The sequence below is a fragment of the Aegilops tauschii genome, chromosome 4 (genome assembly GCF_002575655.3).
Source record: "Aegilops tauschii subsp. strangulata cultivar AL8/78 chromosome 4, Aet v6.0, whole genome shotgun sequence".
NCBI lineage: Eukaryota > Viridiplantae > Streptophyta > Magnoliopsida > Poales > Poaceae > Aegilops > Aegilops tauschii.
In genome coordinates, this window is record NC_053038.3 from 91,154,236 (window position 1) to 91,171,371 (window position 17,136).

At 42.7% G+C, this 17,136-nt stretch overlaps 1 protein-coding gene and 1 long non-coding RNA gene across 7 annotated transcripts; one reads left to right on the plus strand and one right to left on the minus strand.

Annotated features, from left to right (window-relative positions):
• The first annotated feature begins 8,841 nt into the window (after positions 1-8,841).
• Positions 8,842-16,843, plus strand: LOC109739646 (uncharacterized). Of its 6 annotated transcripts, none has more exons than XM_073496337.1 (3): positions 8,842-10,190; positions 12,969-14,143; positions 14,398-16,843. In XM_073496337.1, the coding sequence occupies exon 1, from the start codon at positions 9,088-9,090 to the stop codon at positions 9,919-9,921; it is 834 nt and encodes a 277-aa protein (XP_073352438.1). In that variant the 5' UTR covers positions 8,842-9,087; the 3' UTR covers positions 9,922-10,190; positions 12,969-14,143; positions 14,398-16,843. The 6 variants fall into 6 exon arrangements, with proteins under 6 accessions (XP_073352438.1, XP_073352440.1, XP_073352442.1 ...); XM_073496339.1 differs by lacking the exon at positions 12,969-14,143 and having other exon boundaries at positions 14,398-15,057; positions 16,445-16,843; XM_073496341.1 differs by lacking the exon at positions 12,969-14,143 and having other exon boundaries at positions 14,398-14,917; positions 16,445-16,843.
• On the minus strand, positions 10,197-14,033 carry LOC120962781 (uncharacterized). Its single transcript, XR_012181450.1, has 3 exons — positions 13,933-14,033; positions 13,488-13,808; positions 10,197-12,783 (listed from the first exon to the last, which is right to left on the minus strand). It is a non-coding gene; the product is annotated as an uncharacterized lncRNA (long non-coding RNA).
• Positions 16,844-17,136: the final 293 nt, after the last annotated feature.

Below are 17,136 nucleotides of genomic sequence, written 5' to 3' on the forward strand. Positions count from 1 at the left end.
GAACATATACTCAGAATGTCTGGGTACCACAACCACTTGACTCAACTGGGAGTTAATCTTCCTGATGATAGTGTCATTGACAGAGTTCTTGAATCAATGCCACCAAGCTACAAAAGCTTTGTGATGAACTATAATATGCAAGGGATGGATAAGAGAATTCCCGAGCTCTTCGCGATGCTAAAAGTTGCGGAGGTAGAAATCAAGAAGGAGCATCAAGTGTTGATGGTCAACAAGACCACCATTTTCAAGAAGATGGGCAAAGGGAAGAAGGGTAACTTCAAGAAGAACAGCTTGCTCCTCAAGTGAAGAAGCCCAAGTCTAGACCTAAGCCTGAGACTGAGTGCTTCTACTGCAAAGGGACTGGTCACTGGAAGCGGAACTGCCCCAAGTATTTGGCGGATAATAAGGATGGCAAAGTGAAAGGTATATTTGATATACATGTTATTGATGTGTACTTAACTAATGCTCGCAGTAGTGCCTGGGTATTTTATACTGGTTCTGTTGCTCATATTTGCAACTCGAAATAGGGGCTACAGATTAAGCGAAGATTGGCTAAGGACGAGGTGATGATGCGTGTGGGAAATGGTTCCAAAGTCAATGTGATCGTGGTCGGCACGCTACCTCTACATCTACCTTCGGGATTAGTTTTAGACGTGAATAATTGTTATTTGGTGCCAGCGTTGAGCATGAACATTATATCTGGATCTTGTTTGATGCGAGACGGTTATTCATTTAAATCTGAGAATAATGGCTGTTCTATTTATATGAGTAATATCTTTTATTGTCATGCACCCTTGATGAGTGGTCTATTTTTGTTGAATCTCGATAGTAGTGATACACATATTCATAGTATTGAAGCCAAAAGATATAAGTTCAATAATGATAGTGCAACTTATTTGTGGCACTGCCGTTTAGGTCATATTGGTGTAAAGCGCATGAAGAAACTCCATGCTGATGGGCTTTTGGAATCACCTGATTATGAATCACTTGAAACTTGCGAACCATGCCTCATGGGCAAGATGACTAAGACTCTGTTCTCCGGAACTATGGAGCGAGCAACAGACTTGTTGGAAATAATACATACTGATGTATGCGGTTCAATGAGTCTTGATGCTCGCAGCGGGTATCGTTATTTTCTAACCTTCACAGATGATTTGAGCAGATATGGGTATATCTACTTGATGAAACTTAAGTCTGAAACATTTAAAAAGTTCAAAGAATTTCAGAGTGAAGTGGAAAATCATCGTAACAAGAAAATAAAGTTTCTATGATCTGATCGTGGAGGAGAATATTTGAGTTACGAGTTTGGTCTTCATTTGAAACAATGTGGAATAGTTTCGCAACTCACACCACCTGGAACACCACAGCGTAATGGTGTGTCCGAACGTCGTAACCGCACTTTATTAGATATGGTGTGATCTATGATGTCTCTTACTGATTTACCGCTATCGTTTTGGGGTTATGCTTTAGGGACGGCTGCATTCACGTTAAATAGGGCATCATCTAAATCCGTTGAGATGACACCTTATGAACTGTGGTTTGGCAAGAAACCCAAGTTGTCGTTTCTGAAAGTTTGGGGCTGCGATGCTTATGTGAAAAAGCTTCAACCTGATAAGCTCGAACCCAAATCGAACAAATGCGTCTTCATAGGATACCCAAAGGAGACTGTTGGGTACACCTTCTATCACAGATCCGAAGGCAAGATATTCGTTGCTAAGAATGGATCCTTTCTAGAGAAGGAGTTTCTCTCGAAAGAAGTGAGTGGGAGGAAAGTAGAACTTGATGAGGTAATTGTACCTTCTCCCGAATTGGAAAGTAGTTCATCACAGAAATCAGTTCCAGTGATTCCTACACCAATTAGTGAGGAAGCTAATGATAGTGATCATGAAACTTCAGATCAAGTTACTGCTGAACCTCGTAGGTCTACCAGAATAAGATCCGCACCAGAGTGGTACGGTAATCCTGTTCTGGACGTCATGTTACTAGACCATAACGAACCTACAAACTATGAGGAAGCGATGATGAGCCCAGATTCCGCGAAATGGCTTGAGGCCATGAAATCTGAGATGGGATCCATGTATGAGAACAAAGTGTGGAATTTGGTTGACTTGCCCGATGATCGGCAAGCCATCGAGAATAAATGGATCTTCAAGAAGAAGACTGACGCTGACGGTAATGTTACTGTCTACAAAGCTCGACTTGTTGTGAAAGGTTTTCGACAAGTTCAAGGAGTTGACTACGACGAGACTTTCTCGCCCGTAGCGATGCTTAAGTCTGTCCGAATCATGTTAGCAATTGCCGCATTTTATGATTATGAAATTTGGCAAATGGATGTCAAAACTGCATTCCTGAATGGATTTCTGGGAGAAGAGTTGTATATGATGCAACCAGAAGGTTTTGTCGATCCAAAGGATGCTAACAAAGTGTGCAAGCTCCAGCGATCTATTTATGGACTGGTGCAAGCCTCTCGGAGTTGGAATAAACGTTTTGATAGTGTGATCAAAGCATATGGTTTTATACAGACTTTTGGAGAAGCCTGTATTTACAAGAAAGTGAGTGGGAGCTCTGTAGCATTTCTAATATTATATGTGGATGACATAGTGTTGATTGGAAATGATAAAGAATTTCTGAGCATAAAAGGATACTTGAATAAAATCTTTTCAATGAAAGACCTCGGTGAAGCTGCTTATATATTGGGCATCAAGATCTATAGAGATAGATCAAGACGCTTAATTGGACTTTCACAAAGCACATACCTCGATAAGATTTTGAAGAAGTTCAAAATGGACCAGTCAAAGAAAGGGTTCTTGCCTGTGTTACAAGGTGTGAAGTTGAGTGAGACTCAATGCCCGACCACTGCAGAAGATAGAGAGAAAATGAAAGTCATTCCCTATGCTTCAGCCATAGGTTCTATCATGTATGCAATGTTGTGTACCAGACCTGATGTGTGCCTTGCTATAAGTATAGTAGGGAGGTACCAAAGTAATTCAGGAGTGGATCACTGGACAGCCGTCAAGAACATCCTGAAATACCTGAAAAGGACTAAGGATATGTTTCTTGTTTATGGAGGTGACAAAGACCTCGTCGTAAATGGTTACGTCGATGCAAGCTTTGACACTGATCCGGATGACTCTAAGTCGCAAACTAGATACGTGTTTATATTGAATGGTGGAGCTGTCAGTTGGTGCAGTTCTAAGCAGAGCGTCGTGGCGGGATCTACGTGTGAAGTGGAATACATAGCTGCTTCGGAAGCAGCAAATGAAGGAGTCTGGATGAAGGAGTTCATATCCGATATAGGTGTCATACCTAGTGCATCGGGTCCAATGAAAATCTTTTGTGACAATACTGGAGCAATTTCCTTGGCGAAGGAATCTAGATTTCACAAGAGAACCAAGCACATCAAGAGATGCTTCAATTCCATCCGTCATCAAGTGTCGGAAGGGGACATAGAGATTTGCAAGATACATACGGATCTGAATGTTGTAGACCCGTTAACTAAGCCTCTCTCACGAGCAAAACATGATCAGCACCAAGACTCCATGGGTGTTAGAATCATTACAATGTAACCTAGATTATTGACTCTAGTGCAAGTGGGAGACTGAAGGAAATATGCCCTAGAGGCAATAATAAAGTTGTTATTTATATTTCCTTATATCATGATAAATGTTTATTATTCATGCTAGAATTGTATTAACCGGAAACTTAGTACATGTGTGAATACGTAGACAAACAGAGTGTCACTAGTATGCCTCTACTTGACTAGCTCGTTGATCAAAGATGGTCAAGTTTCCTAGCCATTGACATGAGTTGTCATTTGATGAACGGGATCACATAATTATAGAATGATGTGATTGACATGACCCATCCATTAGCTTAGCACTATGATCGTTTAGTTTGTTGTTATTGCTTTATTCATAACTTATACATGTTCCTATGACTATGAGATTATGCAACTCCCGAATACCGGAGGAACACTTAGTGTGCTATCAAATGTCACAACGTAACTGGGTGATCATAAAGATGTTCTATAGGTGTTTCCGATGGTGTTTGTTGGGTTGGCATAGATCGAGATTAGGATTTGTCACTCCATGTTTTGGAGAGGTATCTCTGGGCCCTCTCGGTAATGCACATCACTATAAGCCTTGCAAGCAATGTGGCTAATGAGTTAATCACGGGATGATGCATTATCGAACGAGTAAAGAGACTTGCTGGTAACGAGATTGAACTAATTATTGAGATACCGACGATCGAATCTCGGGCAAGTACCATATCGATGACAAAGGGAACAACGTATGTTGTTATGCGGTTTGACCGATAAAGATCTTCGTAGAATATGTAGGAACCAATATGAGCATCCAGGTTCCGCTATTGGTTATTGATCGGAGATGAGTCTCGGTCATGTCTACATAGTTCTCGAACCCGTAGGGTCCGCACGCTTAACGTTCGATGACGATCGATATTATGAGTTTATGTGTTTTGATGTACCGAAGGTAGTTCAGAGTCCCGGATGTGATCACGGACATGACGAGGAGTCTCGAAATGGTCGAGACATAAAGATTGATATATTGGAGACTATATTCGGACACCGGAAATGTTCCAGAGAAGTTTCAGATAAAACGGGAGTGCCGAGGGTTACCGGAACCCCCCGGGGGAACTAATGGGACACATGGGCCTTAGTGGGGAGAGAGAGGGGCGGCTAGGGCAGGCCGCACGCCTCCTCCCTCTTGGTCTGAATTGGACTAGGGAATGGGGGGGGGCTCGCTTTCCTTCTCCCTCTGTCCCTCTCCTTCCTCCCCCCTCTATTCCCTTGTTGGAAACCTACTAGGAATAGGATTCCTAGTAGGAATCCTACTTGGGGCGCGCCCTATGAGGGCTGGCCGGCCTTCCCCTTGCTCCTTTATATACGGGGGCAGGGGGGCACCCTAGAACACACAAGTTGACAGTTGTCTTAGCCGTGTGCGGTGCCCCCTCCACAGATTTCCACCTCGGTCATATCGTTGCAGTGCTTAGGCAAAGCCCTGCGTCGGTAACTTCATCAACACCGTCATCACGCCGTCGTGCTGACGAAACTCTCCCTCGACCTCAGCTGGATCTAGAGTTCGTGGGACGTCACCGAGCTGAACGTGTGCAGATCACGGAGGTGCCATACCTTCGGTGCTAGGATCGGTCGGATCGTGAAGACGTACGACTACTTCAACTATGTTATCATAACGCTTCCGCTTTCGGTTTACGAGGGTACGTAGACAACACTCTCCCCTCTCGTTGCTATGCATCACCTAGATAGATGTTGCGTGATCGTAGGATTTTTTTTGAAATTACTGCGTTCCCTAACATCTTACATGATTATCTGCATCGACGTCGTAATCATAGAAGAACTCTGCGTTGATCTTTTGTATCTTCTCGAAGAAATCCAGAAGCTTCTTGGCGTCATCTTGAGACTCTTCTCTAGCAAACTTATGTTTCCTGCATTTCAAACGTAATGCAAACTCATCTTATCAAACAAGAAATAATTACCCACAGAATGCTCAAGCGATATGTTCTGTCACGTGCTTACTTGTTGACCCAGTCGCGGCTAGTATGACCCATGAACTGCAGACCATCGGACATACGCGCGTACGTTGACATCATCTGTGTGTGTGATTGTCCAGCTGCATGTCCTTCACCAACTGTCAATCAAAGGATCATCTCTTTTGTGTGAGTGCATGTGCAAAAGCATCCTGGGGCTTTCTAGCATCTTGTGATTGTGGTTAAGCTCAACTGTTTGTATCACAAAACTCTCATTCTTCCTCTCTTTGACTCTAATTCTTGCCTTGCATCCAATCCTTTTTGATGTCTTCTCACGTTTCCGATCATAATCTGCCACAGTCTGCTTGCACGTCCCTTCTCTTGTGCAGACAATGTAGGCATTTGTCTTGTGTTTCGCCTTCTTGCATATGCCAAACCCTGCATATCTTGGATAAGTGTTGTAAAAGTCCCATGCATTGTCGTACGAGGTGAACTTCATTCCAGGAACAAGTATGAGGTTTGGCGGCATGTTTTTATCCTGCATCAAGTGCAATGCTCTATGAGACAAAGTGTATTGTTCTATTTAAATACGAGGACTGCATACGAGTTAAGAAAGCACTGCAATGTTACTATGTTTTCGGAAGAGTCGACTGTATTAGATGTTAGGCCAAACTTCACAGAAAATGTCAGTGCACTGCAATTCTATCTGAATGGACAACAAATATTATTATTTTTCAGGACATAAACTTACATGTGTGTAATGTCGTTCATCCGATGCCGTTTGCAGCTCGCCGAGTTGTATTGGACATGATAGAGTTATAGCAGATATGTGTAGTTGAGGATCACACAGTGGCAATAGTAGGAGGACTTGTACCCGCCGTTGACTTCTGACCGAGGCACCCTTGGTGGTCACAGTGTTGAACTTGATGCAACAGGTGCACTTGGAGCTATGTTTTTCGGTGCAGCATGTGCATGTCGAGCTCTATTTTGTCGTGCAGTAGGTGCACACTGAGCTTTGTTTTGTGGTGCAGCAGGTGGACGCGGTGGTAATCCAGTGTTGTGGTGATGTCTCACTGGATTGGTTTGAAATTGTTGGAGCGGCGACACATCATCATAATCATCATCTTCTGCAACATCATGGTCAACAACATCATTGTTGTCTGTTTGGACATGCTGTCCAAATGTAGTGAACTCGTGCTTGTACTCTGGGATGAGAAATTTTATTGGCTCATCTTCATCGTCATCATCTTCATCATCCTGTTGGTGAGTGCCCTCCCACATGAAGATGACATCGTCGCCATCTTCGACTACCTCTTCTTCATGGAAAAAATCTTCTTTCGAAGAGTATTGCACCATGTTTGTTGTTGTGAAGAATCCTCGAGGAATCTCATGGGTAACCGAGCCAGTGTCTCTTCCGGAAAAGCTTCGACTCTTCCGAAAGTTGATGGTCCATGGTTTGTCAATTATGCGCGGCATTTTGTTTCTGCTCAACGTCATTTCCTGCACAAAACGGCCGAGCTGCATTGTCAGGTAAAATGAACTGAATCATACGAACTGCATTGTGTTTAAAAGGGTACTGCGAATTTTGTTCTCATTTTTCAAAAAATGTCTAGAATTTCCAAATGTGTTCTAATGTTTCAAAAATTGTTAGTGTTTTTGATAAAATGTTCTCATTTTTAAAAAAATGTTCATATATCATAAGATGTTCACATATTCAAAAGATGTTCGCGTTTTACAAAAATGTTCATGATTTCAAAGCATGTTCCTGTTTTCTATTTTTGTTTGGAATTAGAAAGTTTTTTCCGTACATTTTTTTCATAGATTAAAAAATGTTCGAGATTTAAAAATTTGTTCAAGTTTTAAAATAACGTGGAGTAAAAAATGTTTTGAATTACAAAATTATTTCGTTTATGTAATAATATTCGGCATTTCATTGTTTTCCTAATTTTTCATGAAACATTAAAAAATGTGTAAAGTTTGTTTTAAATGTGCCGCTTCGTTGAGATTTAAAAAATAAATCGCGCTTTCCTTATAGCAGCAACAACCGTCATCTCCAGTGACTTGTGTCACACGAAATCAAAAGTCGCGAGTTCGATCCCAGGCAGCGCCTCTCTGGTTTCGGTTATTTTTTACGTCGCGCTCTCCTTCCTTTCCTCTTAGTGGGCCGGCTCAGTCGCTGGTCACTCTGTGCGTCTGCGCGCTGTTGGACGCATATAGTCGCCGCAGTGCTTTTCCGCAAAGACTATTTATCGCATTAAGTGATTGTCGCGGGATGTCGCACTGAAGCGTTTTGTGTAATCGGGCTGGCCCATGTTCACGCAGAAAAGGAAAAATAACATACGGGAGAAGCAGGATTCGATACCTAATCTTCTTGGGAGATCTAGCTCTGCTAGCCACTCCAACCAAGTCGGGCTCATGATAATAATGAGAAGCGTTTTGTAGTTGAGGCGAGTTAAGCCGGGTTTCCATTTGTTTTTACGTTTTTTTTTTCGTTTTTCTCTTTGCTTTCTTTTGTTTTTTTCTTCGCCGGGTTTTTGTTTCTTTTTCGGTTTTCCTTCAAATGTTTGTTCAAAATTTTGTCAAATACTTGTTCAACATTTTCTTAAATACTTGTGCACCCTTTTTCAAATACTTGCACACAATTTTTTCAAATGCTTGTTCAACACTTTTCAAACAACTATTCAACACTTTTTAAATACTTATTCAACATTTTTATATACATGATCAACATTTTTTCAAATACTTGTCAACATTTTTTTCAAACACATGGTCAACATTTTTCAAAAGTTTGTTTAACATTTTTCAAATACTTGTTAAACATCTTTGTATACATGATCAATATTTTTTCAAATACTTGTACAATAGTTTTTAAATACGTGTTCACCGTTTTTAAAATACTTGTTCAACATTTTTATATACATGATCAACCTTTTTAAATACTTGTACAATAGTTTTTCAAATATGTGTTCAATATTTTTCAAATACTTGTTCAATATTTTTTAAATACTTGTTCAACATTTTTCAAATCGTTTTTCTACATTTTTAAATACTCTTTCAATATTTTTCAAAACTACAAATATAAAAGCAAAAAAGACAATAGAAAACGTAAAACAAAACTGAGAATGTGCTCAACAGCGAACCTGGGCCGGCCCATGTGCACTGCCTCTCTCCTCGACGCGAGCGCTCCCCAGGTCTCGCTGAACGCGAGGAATAGAAGGCCGCGGTGCTTTTCGAGGTAGAAGATAGACTTGCATCGCCACCGTGGGCCGGCTGCGGCCCACGGTGGAGGACCAAGGTCCAGCCCAAACTAGCGGTTAAAGGGAACATAACCCTAGCAACGATGGGGCTACCCAGTCTCCCTACCCACCGCTCATTCTCGCAATAGGAGGAGCTGAGGCGGCTGGTTGCTCCCCTTTCGCTCCAGCTGCAATCTCATCTCGATCTCCGACCCTGATCGTCCCCAACCTCCCCCCTCCCCACACAAATCCATCCACATACCCAAGGCGGAGAGGAGAGCCAACCGATCTAGGATCCATCCACACACCGGAGAGGAAGAGCTTGACGGCTCTCGATCTGGAATCCATGGACAGCGAGCTGGCTGATTTTGCTGCTTCTTACCTCGGCGAGGAGGAAGCCGTCAAGAAGCCTGACAGCAGTCCATCCGCAGGAGAGCGGAAGGTATTGATTTTACGCAGGTCCCCAATCACACAGGATCCCCCATTCCTGAATCCCCCTGCTTATGGCTACCCGGACGGCGGTGGCGACCAGCCAAGCTTCGTCCTCATCGAGCCACACGCCTACTTTGCCGACCGCCTCAACGCCACCACCGCCGACTGCGGCTTGGAGGGTCTCGGTCTCCGGGGGAAAATCAAGGTCACCTTCTGCACCGCCCAACCGCCGCAAGTCTCCTACCTCTGCGTCCATGCCACCGACTACGACCACACCGCCTTCGCCTACCCGCCTCACATAGTCGCCACAGAGACTGAGGGCGGCCTCGTCCTTCTATCCGTCGTAGTCGGTGGCCGCCCATCCTATGCCTCGCTTCGCCTCAAACAACACTACTTTGTCTACAACGCAAGCGTCCCTGAGCTCAAGCACATCAAGCAGCCGGGCGACGACCACCCAGTCAACGATCACTCCTTTGCCATTGTGAGCAATGGCAAACCTGACTGCACCTTCGTCCTTGCCGCACAAGCTGATAGGTTTGGGCATGGCAATCCTTCTCACCTCTGCCTGTATCAATCTGGTACCAACTCCTGGAGCAAAGTGCTGGTGAATGTCGATTCAGTCCCCTACCAGCTCACCACATACAAGGCAATCACCATAAAAGGAGATTTAGGCCTAGTAGCCTGGGTCGATCTCTCACATATGATCACCTTCTGCAACGTGCTGGACAAAAGCCCCATCGCTGCCTAAGCTGAACGTCCATGAAGGTGTCACAGCTCAGCCAACCTTGTCGACTCTCGACATTGGCCTGCCCAAGCTGAGTCTCCAAGATGATTGCATTCTTTACCTCCTAGCCAAGATTGACTATCGTGACAAGGAACACACAGCATGGGTGCTTGCTGTTGACATGAAGAACAAGACTGTCCAGAGAGTGGCCGAGTTTAGCCCCAAAAGGTCTATCGCCTTGTCCACCGGCTACGATTCAAGTAGGATCTCCAAATATCTCAAAGTTGGTCCAGGTAACTGTTTCCACCGCTGCCTTACCATCTGCCACTTCCAGTGCATGCTGAATTACATTGCCAGATTAATGCAAGTTCTTCTTGGTGGAGGGGGTATCATCATATCACACACATAGACAGTGTAGGGTGGGTTTAGTACGAAATAAGATATGCTAGGTTAATCATACCGTTCATCTCAAAGACAGGTTTAGGATCGGTGACGTTTGGTGCTATGGATTTGGGAAGAACCTGGTGAGGTGTTGAACACATCATATTATAGATACACAACACCGACAACACATGAGTGTAACATGTGGTGGAAGCAGATATACGGCCAATACTCAAGTCAAATGCTAGCATTTTGGATACCACAGTTCCTATTGTTGTGGTAAAATTCTCACCGGAACAATTAACTTTTCCTGTCACACATTTCACCTTGGGTGTTGCTGCATTCTACTACTATAAACTACTCCCTCCGGCCCATAATACAAGATGTTAACATATTATATTATGGGACGGAGGTAGTATTTACTTATAGAGCGCTACATCTTGTAAACAAGTTTGGCCTTTTTCAGCAGTCCGTTTCACAAGGAAGTCTAAAGTAGTGGTTATATATACTAGATGACCTGGTTGCGCCAATGGCGCAAGAAGCCAATTAGAAGCGATGTTAGTAGTGAATAAGTAGGAGACGTGAATTGAAAGATGATGCAATGTGGATTGTATTACAGATAGTAGAATGTATCAAACCGGTGAGCGCAAGAAGCTAAATAAAACCAAGAATTATTGTATCGATGGCCATTTTATGTGCACAAAGATCATTTCATTATTGGCCAAAGAGAAACAAATATGTTGGCCAAAGAGAAAACAAATATGTTCATGCCATATTGTTCGAAGCCACTCTCAATAAAATAGCATCCAGTATGACATGAACCGTTTTGAATAATTTGGAATCATAGATATCTAAACAAGCAACATACACCTTCAGGACCTGATGCATAAGAAATGGCCTCTTAAGAACCATATCCATTCAAGTAGGCTGTAAAGGGAAAGAAAGATAAAGATAAACGGTTAACAATGTTGATAGCATGAAGCAAGACATATGGAAACTGAAGCAAATGTGTCACGGGTTGCAGAAAAGTATTTCAACCATGAAGATGGGTACAAAAGCTAATATCGCGTTTATCATTACACATCTGATTATAAGTATAAATAAGTGAAGCATTCATTGGTGTACAATATTAGCATGTAGGCCTAGGATATGGTCCCATTCTTAGTCCATCTGGAGCAGCCACTATAGTTATTATCTCTGGCATATCTTGGTTTTCAGACCATCTGCAGATGCCCATATAGTTAAAAGGCCAAATGGCACAAAACACAAATTCAGATGAGGAGATTAGCAAATAAATGCTTAGCATTACAGATAGTACATAGTAACAATCAAATTTTTGCTACTGAAGTGCATGTCCTTTTCTCTGAAATCAACGGTTGGGTGGAACATATATATTCACGAAGTATATCCCCTCTTCTCAGACCAAGACGGCACAATGAGGTATCATGTGTTTCCTAATTACACTGTAACCTGAAATCTGTGTGCATACGTGCATGGGCATATCCATTTATTCCTAATAGGAAAATATGCCAAACCATCGGTCACTTTCTCTTTTGAACTGGAAAGACCAATCACTTGGCTAATATGCATGCAGACACCTCTAATCTAAATAGAGGAACTGAAAAATCAATCACTATGATTTTATTAACTATATACATATACATTCCAGTCAAGCGCCTTTCTAGAAAGTGACATGCTTAGCTGTGATTTTCTTAAATATGCGCCGCCAAATATTGAAAGGTAGAATAATATCATCATCCTTTTAGTTCCCATCCATATGGAGGAGCATAAAGATAGCAAAAATGTTAGTACTGTATGCACCTTTTACTAAAGTATCACCTTCATGGCTAGCAAGAAAAAAAGGAGCTTGAAAGTTCTGAATCTTCTGTTGCTCACAACAATGGTGTGAACTAATTGGATAAGAATATAACAAATATTTTCTATCTTCATCTGCAGAGAGAGAACATATTCACATGATAAATTAGCAGCCAATTGTCCAAACTTAAATACAGACTGCAATGCGAAGAACCGCCCACCTAATCATTGCCAACTACATCACCAGCAGTATATTGAGAGAAATCATCAAATCTGGGCAGAACAAAAGGTCCCCATGTAGCTACCTTAATTAGTATAAGTCCAATATTGTTTCCAAAAAGAAACATGATTTACAGTTTAGTAGGACCGATAAGGATTCAAGATTATAAAAGGAGCTGGGATACACATTCTTATTAAAGTTATTGGTTCAAATCTGTGTAGCTTTCAGGGGGCTACCAATCAATCCATATGTCCATCCCTACAATACTTTCAGGAGGGTACCACTCAATCCATTTGAAGAGCTAGCATACCTGCAGATGGGTTGGTGATGGTGAGGTCGCCAGCAAGTAGACCTTGCTGCAGAGGACACTGCCTCCCCCACGCTGTACTTCGTCAAACATACATGGTTAAGGCCTGAACCATGTTCTTTGAATGAGCGTACACATTTGAGTTATCTTAGCTGCTCAAGGCCTGAACCAAACAGTGATTGCCACTATTAATCCATACATACAACAATAATCATAGCTCGAGTGCTTAGCTGCGTACCACCCATGTACATGGTTAGAAAACTGCAATGCTTACAGTTTTAAGGACCCCTCACCCATATATAAGGAAATGAACCTTCAGAATGTGATATTACTTGTTTCTTTTCTCAGTAAAACAACTCATGGCTTTTCTCTGGAGGAGGAAGGGAGGAGGAGGTGGCGGCTAGGAGGGAGGTCGAGGAGGAGGGACGGTCGCGTGCTGTCGTGGGCGTGGGTGGGGAAGCTAGGTTTTTACTCGCTGCCCACTCGCTGCACTATTCATAGCCTACATGGATGGCTTGGTTCTACCTAGCACCCCTTTTAAATTGTTACAAAGACTACATTGCCTAGCACGATTCAGAATCCAAACAAAATAATGTTGAAATTCACCATCAAATGTAAAATTTCTGATGGTTACCAGAATGAAAACATCATATAATGCATCTTCTGTAAAGCAAAGAAACCACACATATATTTTTTTTCTTTGAAACTAAATGATCCTTAGCACCAGCCCAAAACAACATTCTACTATCAAAATCCCCAATTAGCAAAAGAAACATTCGCACCACATTTTTACTACCTATACAAACATGCCTTGCCAAAGTTGGAACATAAATAAAGCAAAAGTGTTTTTCTCTGACTCACACACACCTTTCAACTGCGGAGAAGAAGGGTGATGCCTCAAAGAACTTCCAAAGATCCTAAAACCTCCAATTTTCTGGACCAAATGAAGAAACATTAACTGATTAAAATCCTATTTAAAAAATTCCTAGCTAATTATTAGATCATGAATAAGATTGTAACATCCTGGGTGCCAACAATCACCGAGGAAAAATTACCTGAACTGACCATACATAGTCTGTGAAGCAAGAGTGATCATGTGGTTGCTGGAGCTCCTTGGCAGCGGTGGTGGCTGATGCTCCTGTACCACACTGACAGCTCGAACACCCAGGCGTAGCCGAGGGAGCGCCGCTGCTCTAGCACAAGCACACGTTAAAAGGGTAAACTCAAATCCCTAACAATAACTTTCTTTTAGCACAAACTAAGAGGGGACTGAATTGGAACAAACTGAAAGTGGCTGGAAGAGGTAAATCACCCTGGACCGACGCTTAGATCGCCAGAATTAGAATACTTCACTGATTTGTAAGAGGAGCCGTGATCCTTTTGCTTTGATATCCAATTGCTTCTTTCCAACATCATATTCATGTTTATTAGTTAGTGATCGACACATTACAGGTTGGATGTTCCTTCCTAAGTTGAGAATTTCATACCTCTTCCCTGAAATAACACAACAGATCAATATTTAGGTGAGGCTATTACTTACAGTTTCACAATTTGATATTTTTTCCTATTTATGTTATCTAATATTGCATTTGAAGAAGTTAAAAGTCAAGATGATATCTAGAATGGTGCAGACCTGACAGTAAGCTAATAGTGCAATCTCAAAATTTCAAGCAAAGTAACATCACTCAAACGGAAAACGGGTAATATAAATAGAGCTTGGTCAGTGCACCCATGTAGTCCGCTAACTGCGTTAGTCATTTTTTTTTACTAATTGCAGAAACCCACCTAATGTGGATTGTTCAGATAGTCCATATCAGCAGCACTACTTCATTCATCAAGAGAAGCTAGTATAGAGCCATTATGCCTCCATGAAGTTTGCACCTGGCATCCTGGTAGCAACCAAGACTGGAAGTGACACCGACATTGACCGAGAAGCATTCAAGATTATAAAAGGAGTTGGGATATACATTTTTATTGAAGTTCTTGGCTGCTGAGATGTGTATCTTTCAGGAGGGTACCACTCAATCCATATGTCCATCCCTACAATACTGCAGCAGAAAGACAAAATTTAAAACTACATCTCATTGGCTACTCTCCAGATTTGAGCGTCACCTTTTGTGCATTCGCATCAAAGAAGAGAAGAGTAGGAGCTAGCATACCTGCCAATGGGCTGATGATGGTGAAGTAGCCCGCAATTACACACAACTCTGACACGGGAAGCCGGCTCCTCCGCGCTGCTGAGATATGGGAAACAATGGACTAATAAGTCTCAATGGACGACTACTATTTTTGAGCAGGTTTGCAGAGAGAAAGACGAACTTGGTTTGACATGTGCTTTTCTTGAACAGTTCTACGCGGGGAATGAAGGTACTCGAGTGGTTTGCGATGCTTATGGCAGCGCTAGGACTGCACAGGGAAAATTAAGAAGGATTTAAAGGCAGGCATAAAGAACCCATATATAATACAAACTGAGACACATGGTTACCATTGGCATCTTCAGTGGCATCTGGTTCTTCTTCTTTAACTGTCACTTTCTGCAAGCAAGTAGTAAAGTTGTCAACATGATATATTTCTTGGGTGTTTTAGCTGGGATGGTTAATCGGAAAGCATGAGTATATTTATAAATCTGAAACTTGCTCATGTGATTTTGAATCACAAGTTTTATAATTAAGCACAGGTTCACATTATCTAGAGACTCAGAGTTAGATTTTAGGCTATATCTATGGCACACAGTACTGTATCTTGGATGCCTAGGACTATTATTTTGTGTATTTCCATTGAACATATCTATTTGTGCAGACTTTTTGTACATATGTATTTGTTCACCAACCATTTATTTTCTGTTGAAACGAAGGTAATACTTGATTATTAATTTTTCAAATCTATATCATTGTTTTGCTGCAACATAATATAGTGAGGCATCGCTAGCTAGATACCTAATTCGCATATCAACAGGGATAAAGGGGAGGATGGTAGGAAGGCTAGAGATTGCAATTAGCCGCATCAAATACATCAGCGTACATGTTCCTGCCAGTGGCCTACCAAGGAAAGTGAAGACAAACCTGAGTTGGAACAGGTTGCAGGTTGGAGTCGGTACGGTGGCGGCCTCTCGCAAGGAGATCCCTGAATCGAATCCCCGTGCGCCCATGCTCGCTTGAGGAGGCGGATCCACCACTCCTCTCCCCCGGACTGGGAGGAAGAAGATGCGGCAGGTCGAGGCCCGGCCATGGAAGGAGAACCGCCTGGTTCCTCTTGCCCGCCTCCCGATCTGTCGCCTCCTCGTCCACATCGCTGGTCTGGCTGTGCTGGTTGGATGAGGAGGCAGGAGAGGTGGAGGTGGGGGAGACAGGCGGCTGAGAGGGAGGGGGGAAGCGGCGGCGGCGGCGGCGGCATGGAGAAGAGGATCGGGATGGGATGAGACGAGGGAGAGAAAGGGGGTGACGAGGGAGATATTTCTGTCGACCCACGTTCGATCCGCCCAATGCGCCGCTCGCCGCAGCGCACCTCTTTTCTCACCAAAAACGCACGCAAAATAGACCACATAGCTGGGCCCGTCGGGGAAGTAGGCCCACCAGTCATTCAATGGAGTGCAAAAGCACAATGTGGAAAGAAAACAACCGGTGGATTTTTGACAGCAGCGTGAAAAGTACTCACCGTGATAGATCGTGTGAACAGAATCCCTCGCCCGACGCCATAGCGCTAGAATGGCGGGTAGGGTAGCAGGGTTTATATGTTCAATTAGAGCCGTGCTACGAAGTTGTGCATGGATTAGCTTTTTGTTTCTTCCAAACTATTACTGAAACATGCTAAATTTGGCATGGCAGGTAAAGGCGTGAATACGGAAATGACCTGTGATCCCCCCCTTGCAAGAAGCTGAGCTGGGACCGGAGAGGATGTCATTCTGATAGTGGAAGGAGTTTACATGTGAGATGAACTGGACTATATGATCTGAGAATAATGCCTATGTGTCGATGGAGGGGGTAGTGGATTATGGATGATCATCTATCTGGACTGTCTTTCATTTGTCTGTTAATTTTAGGATTATGAATACTCTCAAGGATTCCTCACCTTGTTTTATTATATGTATCCATCTTGTCTCACCACCTATTCTTATCGCTTATCTGCAATAAGAACTTTCCATGAACTAGTATATTATGTCAGTTGTACTGCCCTCTGTATTGACTGCATGCTGCTTTCTTTTGTTGGCATCATAACTTCTTTGAGTTACCATGTGTCTGGTTATGTTTGACCCAAAACTATACTTGGGTGGGTGGTGTGGATTTTATCAAAAAACAGGCCGACAGGTGAGCGAGCCATGCGGGAAGGCTTTATTGTGATATGATAATTGTTTATTTCTTCCTGTAATAATGTCTGCTTTTTGTTCCCCCCCTTTACTAGATGACCCTGGACGACTTGCTAAATCAGTGCATTTTTAGGATGATGTGAAATGTGTTATGCATTTCCGTTAGACATTTGCTGCAACCACATAATCAGGAAATATGCATCAAATCCTGTC

Excerpts from the sequence above, each read along its gene's own strand:
- LOC109739646 (XM_073496336.1), top strand. The coding sequence starts at position 9,088 with ATGGACAGCGAGCTGGCTGATTTTGCTGCTTCTTACCTCGGCGAGGAG.